At 43.9% G+C, this 13,626-nt stretch overlaps 1 protein-coding gene across 5 annotated transcripts in view; it reads right to left on the minus strand.

Moving 5' to 3' along the window:
* The window catches only part of LOC104152957 (homer protein homolog 1), a 127,767-nt gene that overhangs the window by 87,905 nt on the left and 26,236 nt on the right, over window positions 1-13,626 (minus strand). The window contains exon 1 of one of the 5 annotated variants that reach the window (XM_068926445.1): window positions 11,369-11,562. The exons of 1 other annotated variant lie outside the window; for it this stretch is intronic. Coding sequence is in view for 1 of the 4 variants with exons in the window: in XM_068926442.1 (XP_068782543.1) it covers window positions 10,172-10,176 (5 nt within the window). In the remaining 3 variants the exon portion in view is untranslated. Of the gene's footprint in view, window positions 1-9,664; window positions 9,813-10,171; window positions 10,241-11,301; window positions 11,563-13,626 lie in introns of those variants that run through there. 3 more of the 5 variants (XM_068926444.1, XM_068926442.1, XM_068926446.1) reach the window with 3 other exon arrangements.

Consider the following 13,626-nt stretch of genomic DNA (forward strand, 5'->3'; position numbering starts at 1 on the left):
TAAGCAGGGTTTACTAGCTACTTGCAGAATGCTTTCCGTAGCAAGGTCAGGTTTAAAGAAAGCTCTATTTCAAAAATATTTACTCATGTATGCAAAACATCTGGTAGTCTTACTTAATATGTCAGTCTTCAGTGCTCACATGTTTAAATCCCAAAGCAGCTAATTAAAACACCAATTACAAGTCCAGGTAACAAACTGGTATTTCCTCCTCTCTAATAGGTTTTATGTTTGGAAAGACTATATATACACTAAGCTATACAACTGCTTAAACTAGTAAACAGAACGTTTACTAGAACAGTGAGTAGCAGCACCATACTTAATTGCAAACAAATCTCAATGTTTACAAGCAAGTGAAGATGAACAGTTCTTTAGGAAGATAAGCAGCATACATGTAAGATAATTGTTTAGAACAAAGTTTCATATTTGCCAGCTAGATTTTGAAGCATCAGTTTTAATTATTATTTAATCTGCTCTGTGTGAAGTTTTATCATGTGATCACCAATCTGCCAAGCCTCTGCAATATGCGTGCATTAGTTTATAAACTCAAAGGTATCTAACATCAGAATTTAGTCTTTTTTTTTCTTTTTTTTTTTTTAAATTGTCTTTATTAAGATTTCAGGTGACATAAGCAGATCAGCATGATTATCAATTTTCAGCTAAGAAGATTAATAGCTATTATGCCACACGCATTCTGTTTAGGAATAATTCTTGTTCAATAAAAGCTTCTCATAGAATATTAGCTATGTTTTCAAATGCAAAAGATATTCGACTTAATGATTCTATCTACCAGCGTTAATCATAAACTCTGTGCTCTAATCAAATTCTTAATAGGAGCAAAGAGACAACTACTTTGCAGCAAAACTTATATGAAGTATCATTCAACGATCTGTTTTTTCAGAAAAGTTTACTTACCTACAGCCTGAAATCATCCTTCTATCCCTCCCAGTATTTCTTCCTCTACAGTGAGGAAGCTGGCATGATGTTCTGTATAAGGTGGAGACAGCAGACTATTTTAATAACTAGGTAAACACCATCCATTTTCTTCATGAGGAATTTGAAAAGAGTCTCATATACAAGTCAGGGGATAACTGAGTCAGAAACGTTTAGGGATTAGACAGACTCATTAGGACTTGTCTAGAGCCATACAGGATATCAAATCAAACCTATGTTTCAGATTCCTGCTACATAAATAGTTTCCTAAAGTTGCAGAATTGTTCAGATACCTTCTGTTTTATAAAATTCAAGTATCCTTTACAAGGTCTAGACTTGGGTCCTATCTGTAAGGGTTGAATCCATGCAAGTGATTTGAAGATTACAATATTCATCTTTTAGCACTCAAAAGTAGCAGTTTTCTTCAAATCTAGATTTGAACATCTGGATTTAAGGATGTTACTGAGGAGCAGAGGAGAACTGTTCAAACTTCTTTTCACGCTACACAAATGCAGTAGTTTGTCAGAACTACTGGGGAAATAGCAGATTTTTTCCTTTTCCTGGGAGCTTAGCTCTAAGCTCACATTAATTCCCAAATCCCCAAACGATAAAAGCAAGCAAGTCACAGCTGTTAGAGAACAGGTCCCTACAAAAGCCTTCAATACATTTCAATAATAGAACTGTTCTAGCTTTTACTCCAATCTGATGTTTAAAACTCTGTAACTAATGGACAAAAAGGGAAGATTTTTTTAAATCTCACATTGTAACATAGGGCCATCAAATACATAATTATCAGTAAAAGTAATTCAAGATCTCGAGTGGCCTATTAAGACCCGTTATAAGTGACGCGGAGACCATTTGCATCCAGACTTGAAGTAGCATGGGCATCTAAGAATTTTATGCTCAAGATTCACAAAAATTCCAATCAAAATGGATCACTACGTAGCCATGTGTGCTTCAGCACCCATATCTTTTTCCAGAAAACGTCCCAAAGGCCTTGGGAGTTTTATTATTAGACAGGCACGATGCCATCAGTGCTTCAGGAGAATGAAGTCTGTCTTCAGGCTTCAGATTTGAACCAGCAGGACACTACCAATTTCCAAGCACGGTCAATCCTTTCCTGGTAGGAAGTTAATTCCTACGTAAGTCTCCAAACAGAGAGCTCTAGATGTCCAGGTAGCAGGCTTGATAAAGGAGAAACAAGAAATTCCTGTATGTTCCATACAAGAACAAATATTGACATAGAAGGGACATATACCAGGTTGTTCACAAAGCACATGGAAAAGAGAGTACCCAGAAGTTGAAATTACATTAAGCCAATAGAAATTTTTCCTCACTAACTGCTGATTAACTCTGAATTTTAGTCACATAGACCTCAGTCAAAAACCATAGCTAGTGCAAAAGCAGAATGTGATGATCTCCTAGTTTCAAAGTGAATTAGCCAAGTAGGCTTGGGCCCAAATTACTGTATATAAGAACTTGACAACAGAGATATACAGCATCCCTTATTTCCATGCTTATTTTCATCGGCACGGAAAACATCATGCATTCTAATAAGTCCCCACATAGCAACGTACTCCACAGTAGGTCACATGTTAGAGAAAAATATAACTAGTACTCTAGTTAGTACAGTTTACAGCTTAAGGACTTAAGTCTTAGATTTTGTTGAAGCAAACTAGGTCAGAATCAGTTTCACTTGTATTAATGTAGTAAAACAGGAGCCTCTTCACTGGTTTTTTGAATATGGCACCGTCCACTCTTTTAGGTTTTTGTACACACAAGCCAAGGCTAGCAGATTAGTGGAAAAGAACAGGCCCAAGAAGTAGGAATTATGAGAACACGCCAAAGACTATTTATTTCACCAACACTTCACTGCTAAGTGTTGATTATTTAAAGGTCATTCTTCAGTCTTCAAAACGAACAGATATCATTATATACTGTTACAAGAATAGTTTCAAGATTAACTATGGATTCAAGACTATAGTACACTGTTTACAGAATACCAGCAGTGGCATAAGAGTCATTTAAAAGCATCAAGAAAAACAAATTCAAGAACTTCGACAATATTACCTATTATTGTTTTTACTATGAAAGATAGAAGTGGGAAAAAATTTCATTTCTCAACGAGCTGAGGGACTCAACCCAGTGGTGTCTCAGAAAAAAAAAAAAAAAATACAGACTTCATCTCTAGAACTGAGGAACAAACGAAGACAGGCATAGGTGTGACTTCATTTTTTTTTCACCATCATTTTTTTCCTCCTCTTTTGAACATTTCTTGCCTGGATAAACAGGCACTGCTGTAGAAAAGGTAGCCTAACCCACCTACAATGATCCTTCCCTTGTGCCAACCCAAGTATTTGTACAGCTGAGTAGTCAGCTAGGTTACAGCACTCGGAACAGTCAGAGGTTTGTGTGACAGTAAGACTAACAGGAAAAGCAGTCCCTGCCTTCTGCTGTCTCTGCTTATTTTTGTTGGGGGGGGGGGGTCACTTTAAAACTTGATGATCAAGATGTTGGCAGTGGAATACAGCCACAGAGGTGGACCAAACAGTGCCTGTGAAATGTCTGCAAATATACAGAGGAAGAAGAAAAACCTGAAAGGAACTATGCATGACAGGTTCCTCCCTCTTTAGTCAGGTAAAAACCATTAGCCAAAAATAGCTGACTTAGCAATCAGTATGACTAACTTGGCATCTGTAGTCTAAAAAAAAAAAAAAAAAACAAAATAAAATAAACCACCAGAAGATACTGGAAGTGTCATTATATGCTTGCATCTGGTAATCCAGCATGATCTATTCCACGCTTAAACAGTGCCTGCCTAGACTAAATTTTCTAATGATGACTGGCATTCACCACTATTTGCCACCAGAAAAATATGTCCACATGCAGCGTCTTGCCAGAAGCATATTTGTGATGCAGTTCCAGAAAAATCAATACAGTATTCAAACACAGTTCCATTACTTTACAGAATGAAGCAGACAACATTAATACTACTACTAGCAGTCTGTGTAGATGCAACAGAGCCCAACATGGCACGTGCAAGGCCTAGATGGAATAAAACCACAGGTTCCTCTACTATCCTCTCCCCTCTAATCTGTCTATCCTGAGCACAACGCTAATTTCAGTGGATCCTAGAGTGCTCAACTGTAGACAAAAAACTAAAATACTGACAGCAGAACAGGGGAAGAAATCTACTATCAGAATAAGGTCAAAAAACCCAACCAACCAAACGACAACAAAACCCACCACATCTAAAACCTGATTTTTAATAGTGCAATGTTTCCACACACATTGTACCTTACCTTTAAGATTGAACACATTTGAGAAAGCCTTGCAGGGAGAACAGCATGCAACCCTGAACTAAAAAGCACGCTCTTGCAGAACTTTTTCTGCAGAAGGCTTTCACATTAGTAGCACCCTTAAATACACATTTTACTGAGTTCTTTTTTTTTTTTTTTTTTTTTTAAATGTAATACAGAATAATTTGTCCCTTTATCCATTGTCACATTGTTACTATGACTATAGCCACACACGTGTGGAAGCCTGAGATTTCAGAGCTTCTAAACGCACAACACCCATTTTCGCTTGAGAGTCTGCAGGGCTGCCTCAGAAACAAAGTACATTGTAATTCCATATATAAAGGATGCCCAAACCATTCCCGCCATGAATAAGAGTTCCAGGTCTGGTCTCAGTCTCTTTGAGTGTCTCTACATGACACTCCCTTACCAGATGCCTCAAAATATAATTTCTGAAATAGAAGAGCCATCATCCCTTGACACTTCCTGAAGGCCTAAACAGCATTAAAAATGAAAGATGACTGAGTGGGGAACTGCAGTTAGACATAACTGGAAAAGCTAAGGTTCTATTCTGTAAGAAGTTAGTCATTAATCTGGAATACACTGGGAAACAATGAGCTTAGCTAAAACCACGTCCTAGGGACCTATACTAATGAGAAACTATTAGTAAACCAGTATTACATCACTAGATAATGCTCTTCTCATCATAGTACGCTGATGCATACACACAAATTCGAGCAGTTTTGATTTAAAGAGTAATCAGCTAAGAGCTTTAAATCAAATTACAGTCTTAAAAGACAACATCAATTAATATTTTCCAATGAACCTTCCATAAAAGTCCTATCTTGCCCCTAGGTTAGTTCCAACTTCTACTTATTTTTATTCATTGCCACATAGGAATGCCAGTTAAGTGGCATTGCCTTCCTCTGATGAGAGCTGATAGTTACATTGTTACAAATTATTACAGTCTTTATAGCTTTAAGACTACATATTTCCTCAAGCATTGGCACGACATCTGGTTATGAGTCCTGCAATATAATGGGCTTTGGGTAGGGCAAACATTATTTGCGAGAGAGACATGCACAAGACATTCATCTGATGTTTGTCTTGAGATAGACTAAAAATAATCTCAAGATGAATGGAAAGGATTCTAATGCTTATTTTCTGCAGAGCTAGGACTTCACCAAAAGAGGTAGTCTATACAATCTTTATAATACATGGCAACATGGAAAGAGATCAGTTGCAAGCCTAAGGCATTTTTAATACCATTATTCAGTCAGCATGGAGGCCAGCCATCATGTCCTTCAGGAGATTGGTTTATATGTTGCCAGGCCAGAAGAGCTGCTCCAGTTTTCTCATGCTTATTTTCATGGTCATAAAACTGCTGTGACAGAAGATAATTTAAGCATGGTACAGACCTCCACGTATTACTGCCTGATAGAGTTTTCTATTAAGCATTTCAAGCTGTTTCTCATAAAATCCATCCATCTAGGTATTTAAACCTTTACCTATTCAGCAGTTTTTCAGACAATCAAGTTTGGCAGGTGTTAGCTAAAGTAAGTAACGTTGATCTGTTTTTGTTACACTCTACCCACTGCCAACAGAAGATAGTGTAAAGTACTATGCTGCCATAGCTTTCTGCCCCCAATAAGTGCCTCATTTTACCCTCGAGCTAGCAAAATGACCATGAATTCCAGTAACACTAAACTACTGCCAAGAACTTGTACCTTCTGCTGCATTACCTGCAACATTTCTGTGTCAGAGAAGCACAAGCTGACATAAAGGACTCTTTGGGAGAGCTACAGCCGCATCATTAATCTGCATGGGAAATAAAAGGCCAGGCTGAAGAACTTGAGTGAGGTCAAATCTAGCTGTTTATCATGTTTCTGGCTCCCAGCTATATAGTATTAGACACCAACAGCTTTAAAAAAAAATTTAAGGACTAGACGTTGGTTTGGAAAGATCTGAAAAGAAGTAGTTAACAAGTAGTGAACCAAGAGGTGAACTCTTGAAAGTACTTCTGCATAGCAGTTTCCACAGCAAAATTCATCAATCCCATACGCGCAAACAAAATAGCTTTTTGCACTTCATTTTAAAGCTTCAAACTGGTTTTGTAAATGATGTTATTACACTCTAGAGTTTAGAATCAGCATGATTTCCCAGTTCTCCTAGTTCTCTAGTACCCTCTTTTTAAAAATGGCATCCTACATCATGAACATGTTTTAAATAAACACATTTGACTAACGTCCCGTGCTTCAACAACTGCTAAGAGTAGCAGAACCAACGGCTGTTAACAGCCATTTTCCCCTTAGCTGCCACTCCCCCATGTTTTTAGGTAACTACAAGCCTAATAAATACATCCTAAAATACCCATCTTCCACAATATTCTTTAGCCAACTTAAGGACCCTAGCATTCTAATTCTGCCAGCTCAAACTGACAGATATCATAACCATCTTTATTAAGATAACATACTAATTATAGTCCAACAGAAGTAAAGAGTAGCTAAAGTCTTTTTATAAAGACGCCTTGATTAACATGACATGACAGAAACAAGCACATCTTACAGAAGCTTTTACTTGGTAATGCCTTGATCATTCAGCAAGAGCAAAGGCTATTAAGGTAAACGTGGACATTTGTCCATGGCATAAAAGGCCACTAAGGAAAGTAGTTATGGAGAGACTACTCATTAATAAGCCAGGACTTAATCCAGGAGACTGAGTTTAACAGAACACCAGATTCTCAACCTTTCCAGCATTCATGGCTGTGCAGCTTCTGTACCGCATCTAGCATGAAGTGTATTTACCCCAGTCTGAGCAATGACTACATTGTAATCCACAAATACTAATCCCCAACTCCTTTGCCACTGACTGAACTAGAAATAGCTCCAAGGATCAGTAAAATAAGGTAATGGATTGCAGCTTTCAACAGGTATTTTTTCCTCTGATCTGTGTATATTAAGGGAATAATCTGGACTACTAACTAGACACATTGAGTATGTCTACTTAAGATTTATTCCTTCAAGATTTTTAATATAATAGAACTTCTGCTCAGAAAAGTCTAGTCGCTCAATACTGGCAAATTTTGTATTGCTCAGTGTTGGCAATACAAAAGATACACCTTATGAACTGGGATAGAAGATACGGAGGTCTTCTGATTTACATAAAAATCAACGTTTTCCTTGCTGAAGGACACTATATTCAGTGTTGTCAACTCAACAGAAAGGCCTGCACAAATAAACGGGTTTACCATATGACAGTGATTAATGACAAGAATTTCTCTTTATGCAACAGGGATAAGGAACTGGGAAAGGAGGAGAGAGCACAGGTAGAGGAGGAAAAGTGGACATCCTATGCTAGAAGTGTCTGGTCAAACCTCAAGGACTGTGCAGACTCATTGGACTTCCCTCTTATCTCACAGGAAAAGGTAAAAGACATACGGGATACAGCACAAACAAGAATGGCTCCTAAACTACTGGACCCTATATTACCATTGCGAAGTTTCAAGTTTCTCAAAATAAACATTTAATAGCAGCACAGCTTTAGAGACCTGTCACCTACAGCTTGGTGAACACACTGAACAAGCTAAACTACGCTGACAGAACATAATACATAAGATTAAATAAGCCACTGCTATTTCCATAAGCCCTTTCCTTTCCCTCATCACAAGTTTTTGTGTTCCAATTATTGGAGTAGGCAAACTCTTCACACAGCCAGGTACTACCAGCTCAATTTATAATCTTATAAAGGATAGTAGTACCTATTAAATAGCGAGTATAATACGCCGACCCTTGTGTAGCCAAGTACATGGATTACCAAATATGTCACTGTGCAACTTGCTTCTAGAGCGTTCAATTCAAATAACTTAGTAGAATATCAGAAGACTTTCCCCCCTCAACCCAAACTGCAGCGTTAAGAGTCTAATATATCTTGCTTTCTAAAAACCCTGAAATCCACGGGCAACTGCATTTAGACACTAACATAAAATAGCTTTTGAAATAAGACCTCTGCTTTGCACATTAACAAATGACCCATTCTTAACTGAGAGATCCAGAACTGGTGTTGACTCTGGCGCAAATGTACTCACTCATACCAGACAGCTTTTTAGTAACACATACCTACAGTTTTGATTTTGTCCTTCTCCTTAAAAGATGAGCTGTAAAGAAATTCTATATTGCAACATCCCAACGTTGGGATACTTTGGTACTCTCTAAACAGTCTTCAAAATTTTTGCCAGCAAGTTTTGCCTTCCTAACCTCAATGGGATTTATCCCATTGCCTGAAGAGTATCTTACAACAACTTCATGCTAGCTCTCCAAAGATTTTTTTACAGACATTTAGTATTTAGGAATATTTCCACTCCCTCTGCACACAAATACTAATTTGTGCTGTTCATTAGGAAGCTACCACACTGGAACACCAGAAGTGTTGGAGCCTGTAAAATGGAATCTTTGCTTTTTATAAGTCAGGTTTTGTTTCCACAAGTGCTGAATTTAATTCTAGAGAAAGTAAAACACTTATTACTCTTCAACAATTCCTCAGTATTAGCAATAAGATGTACTTAATTAACATATCTACAAACACAATAGCAATTTGAAATAAACAGGATGTTTTCCGTTATTTGAGTCAAATAAGCTACATAATTCTGTGTCTGCTTAGCAGTTTTAAGAGTACATCCAATAAACGCTATGCTGTCATTTAGGATTTTGGCAGGCTTTTGAAATGCCGCATTATCACTTTCTTGAATATTGTCTCCATGTAGACAGCTGCAAGCTAAGAACAGCTTGGGTTTATTCAATTTAGGGTTTTTTTTTTTTTGTATGGAAGAAGAGACAACAATAGAATAAAAGCTAGCCTAAGAAGTCATTCCTTCCTACATCCTGTATGGTGTGCCCCAGTGACTAGGATGGAGCCACAGACCCAGCTCTTATTGCCCTGCAATTAAGCAAGTTAATACTTTGGAGAATCAAAGTCTCTTCAATAGCTTCTGAGGAGAAAAAAAATATACGTATATTTTCACTCCTAGATTACTGTACCAAATTCACAAACTCCTGAATGACCAAAAACGCAGAAGACAAGTTATAATTTTTAAACTCTGAAGCATGTTTATGAATACATAGGAATAATATAATACAGTCTTAGAAACTGTTAATGCATTAAGAGTCTGCTTCCACCTTGTAGTTAGCCAAATCATGACTAGGTTTCTGTTGCTTTTGAATATGGATGAGTCTCCATTCCATTCAGGGGTTATCAGGCAAGGACGGTAGTAGGATTTGTTTCATCAACTCACTATAAAAATTACTAAGAATACAACCGTGGAAAGTTTTCACGAGTATCTAAGTCACTCTGATATCTACTAAATTAGATGCAATCAGTTTCCTTTTTAAAGATTTCTCCATTCCAATTTCTTTAAAAATTCAAGAGGAAGACTGAGGACCTACTAGAAAGCAGATTTCTGTAACAGAAGCCTTCTTCACTATACTGAGAAATTCATACATTTATTTTATATTCTCTGAAGACTCCACAAGAGTTAAAGCAAGTCTTCGCTGCTCCAGAGTTTCACCAGGTCGCACCGAGCTCAAAGCAGGTGTTTCCAGGACTGACCATTCCTAAAAGATCAGGGGAAAATTCGCCCAGGTGGGGATCCGGAAGCCACGGCCGCTCTTCCAGCGATCCGATGTGGCTACAGCGGGGGGCAGCCTCCGCAGATCACGGTGTACCCCTCACGGAGCGCACCGTTTCCTTTCATCAGGTTTATGCACAGCATCAATTTCAGCGCGATTCCTGCTCCCCGTGCACCCCGCCGCTAAAGCCACGGGCCTCTCGCACGCACCTAGCAGCACCTGCTCGAGCAGCAACAGCTCGCGCGGGCAGCCGCTGCCATCGCCCGGCCCCCGCCCGGCCCCCGGCGCGCCCCACCGAGCCCGGCGGCCCCGCGAGATCCTTACCCCATGGCGGCCGGCGGCGCCGGGCACCGGCGGTGCCGCGCGAGCCGCGTCCCCGGGGCGCTCCTCGCCGCGCCGGCAGCTCCGCAGCCCCGTGGCGGCGGGCCGCTGCGCTGGACTCGCCGCGCCGCGCAGGCCCGGGGGGCCGCGCCGCCGGCTCGCAGCCGCCGGGCCGAGCGGGGCCGCCCGCGCCCTAGGCAGCGCCCCCCGCGGGCCGGGCTCCCATGGCCGCCGGCCCCGCTAGGCGCCCGCAGGCAGCGGCTCCGGCCCCCGGCGGGCAGCGGCGGCGGCTCTGGGCACAGGCGGGTCCCCTCCTGCGGGGAGACGGGGCGGCTCTCGCCTTCTCGGCGAGGGGCTGGCTGCGACGCTTCTCGCGGGGAGCTGAGCGGCCGCCGAGGGCTCCGTGCGCCTCAGAGGCGGGGCGGGATGGGGCTGGCAGTGCGCGCAGGGCTCCACGCCGCCGCTCCCCCTAGCACCCCCGCCGGCAGCGTGGCGGGCACCGATGCATTCTCCCGAGGAGGCAGAGTGAGCCGCTGCACCGGCGCTGGCATCAGGATCGCGGCGTGCGGCGGCTAGCGGCGGGCTGCGGCCGCGCGGGCACCGGGGACCGCGCTCCCCCGATCCGCCCGCCCGCCCGCCCGCCCCCAGCTGCGGAGATGCGGAGCGCCGCTCCTCCTTCCCGCGGCGGCGGCTCCGCTCCTCGCCGTCACGCCTTCTCCTGCGGCGAGCGGGTGGGCATCGTCCTGGGGCGCGGCGGGTCAGTCACTGCCAGCGGGCGGCGGGAGGGGCCGCCGAGCCCCGCACTCCTCTGCGGCGGGGCCGCGGGCGCAGCCCCGCCGGTGGGACAGGAGGAGGGAAGAAGGCAGGGAGCGCCGCGTCAGGCGGTGCCCAGCTGCTCCGGCGTCCCCGAGCCGCTTCCACAGCCCGCTCGCATCCCCCGCCTCCGCCTCACACCTCCGCCACCGCCCGCCCGTCCCCTCGCGGTGGGCAGGGGCAGCCGCTGCCGCTCCCAGCCCGCGCCCCTGTCCCGCTTCTCCGGGGGAAGCGCCGCACTCGCCTGCGGCCCCGGCGCCCTACAGCCCCCCGCAGCCGCCGCACGCGGCCGCCCCGCTCCTCCTCGCGGCAGCACCGACCCGCTCTGCCTCCATCCTCCGCCCGAGGAGCTTTAAATAGGACACGTCACCGCGTTCCCCTACGCACCGGCGTCACACACCGCTCCCGGCGCTGACGTCACCGGGGTGCGGGGGATGATGTCAGAGTGCTCCACGCCGCCGGAAGCGCTTCTATAATAGGGAATGGTAGCGGGGGGAGAGGGGAGGGAGGGCTCGGGGCCCGGCGCGGCCGCCTCCGTGCGCCTCCCCAGGGCGCCGGCGGCGCCCGGCCCGCCTGTGTCCACCCCCGCCCCCCGCGGCGCCGTCTCCGCGGCAACGCCGCGCGCTCCCGCCGCCGCCGCCTGCTGGGGGCGCGCCCCGAGCCTGGCTCGGCCGGCGCCGCGCGGGTGTCCCTGCAGTTCAGGGCTGAGGCCGCCCAGGAAAGCCAGGCAGAAGCTGCCCGTCGTAGGAAAGCCACGGACGCGGGGGCTGAGCGCTCCCGCTGCGGACGTGGGCGGCGGCAGCTTTTCAGCCCTCGCCTGCGGGCCTGGGAATGGCAGGGCGCCACGCACCGAGGATACCTGGTCCTGTTTCTGAGACACCTGCCTAGCGCTGGGCTCCAACTGCTTTTCACACACTTCCAACCTAGCAGCCTTACTAGTGCAACAGGAAAGAAACATGGCAGCCATTCTAACTAAATTGCAAAAATGTAGGTTCCAACATGTCCATGCTAGTAGTATAGCAAAGAAACAGCCAACATCTTGAGCTTGCCAGGTCCTACTGTTTTTGGCCCAGTCTTTCAACAGTACCATGCAAATAAACAACACGTGTTGCTGCTTCTACTTCAACAGAGCAGCCCAAGCTCTAGCACACCCCACTATGTTGCTGGGCACCCACCTCATCTTAGGATCAACAAATATTTCCATTAACTCTCCAAGTTTTGCTGAATGTATGAACACTAGCTGTAACTACTCCTCGACAACGCCAATGGCCCTGGGATACCAAAGACAGAACATGCATCTCAGCTAACTGCTACTTCTAGGGGCACTTTTGAGCATTTTCCTGATTTTCCTGTTGAAGCAATGTTGTAGCCACCAAAGGCATGCTAAACTATAATGAATGTGAGGGGACATAGCAATAAGATGATAGATCACAATCTCCATGTAAAAGTGGAAGGCCAACTTTACAAAAGGGTTATTTATGGTACTCTAAAACACAACAAAACCCACATTGATCTGTTCATAGCTGTTGCTTTAACAGCAAGTTCATCCTTTCCTAAGAACTCCACTACAGGAGACCAAGCGTATTCCAGAAAGAAGCTGGAATGAAACACAGTGAAAGGATATAGCAATCTCATCTCCCCAGAGTAACAACAGGCATTTTCAAAAGTGGTTTTAGTTTCCACACGCACATGTTTTACAGTTCCTTGCCTTAACATTTTGACCTATACAATTAATCAGCTACGGGAAGACTGAAGATGAGGATGACAAATAGCGAGGAAAATCTTCTCAAAACAAAAAATAAGCACAAGAAACCTAGCATGAATCATTCCTATCAGCAGCAGTGAGGTGTTAGGCAGATTGCCTCACAAGGGAGAAAACAACAGCTTCCTCAGTTTCACATTTCTCACATGCTACCTCATAACTTAAAGTGTGGGTGCAGAGCTACAAAACTTTAGCTTGAGACTTGGTGGCATCAGTCTGAGGTGGGCAATGCTCAAAACATGCATAGTTATGGTTCAGCTGCATTGCTTTTCTGGACTGCCATTGTCATTTTTTGTTTGTGTTTCACATGTTAACTTTGAAACATCTGGAGCAATATGCATTCTCCACTACAATTAGGTAAGATCTACAGGCTTTTAGACATAAAATTGTTTGCATGCCCCCCTTTACTGTTTGGGGAAAGATGAAGATCCACACCAATTGTCTCTTCCACAGTGATAAGAGTGAAAGAGACCATGATCAACATAATCCAGTCTATGCATATGTAAACAACACAAGGCTTATAAATAGATTCCTTGATCTCGAGTAGTGAGGAGCCTAGATTCATTAGCTTCTAAAAGTCCCCCACATGACATTTCGCATGCAGCAATGACAGGTCAAGAGCAAAGAAGCTAAGGCTCTAAATCTACATGAGTAACTGTTGCATCAGATTTGTTCTTTCAGCCCAGGCTCTCATGGTAATAAAAATGCTTTAGTATTTCATGATGTCCAAAGTACTTTGCTTAGATATCCCAGAGATGGCTCCATCTGTCTCTGCCTTTCAACTTGTTCACGTATTTGGCTCGCATGAAGTATGGTGTTTTCCCACTGCACGGGTGCAAAAACAGAATTCCATGAGTTTGAACATGAAAAATACAAAAAAACC

Source organism: Struthio camelus, chromosome W (assembly GCF_040807025.1).
Source record: "Struthio camelus isolate bStrCam1 chromosome W, bStrCam1.hap1, whole genome shotgun sequence".
Lineage (NCBI taxonomy): Eukaryota > Metazoa > Chordata > Aves > Struthioniformes > Struthionidae > Struthio > Struthio camelus.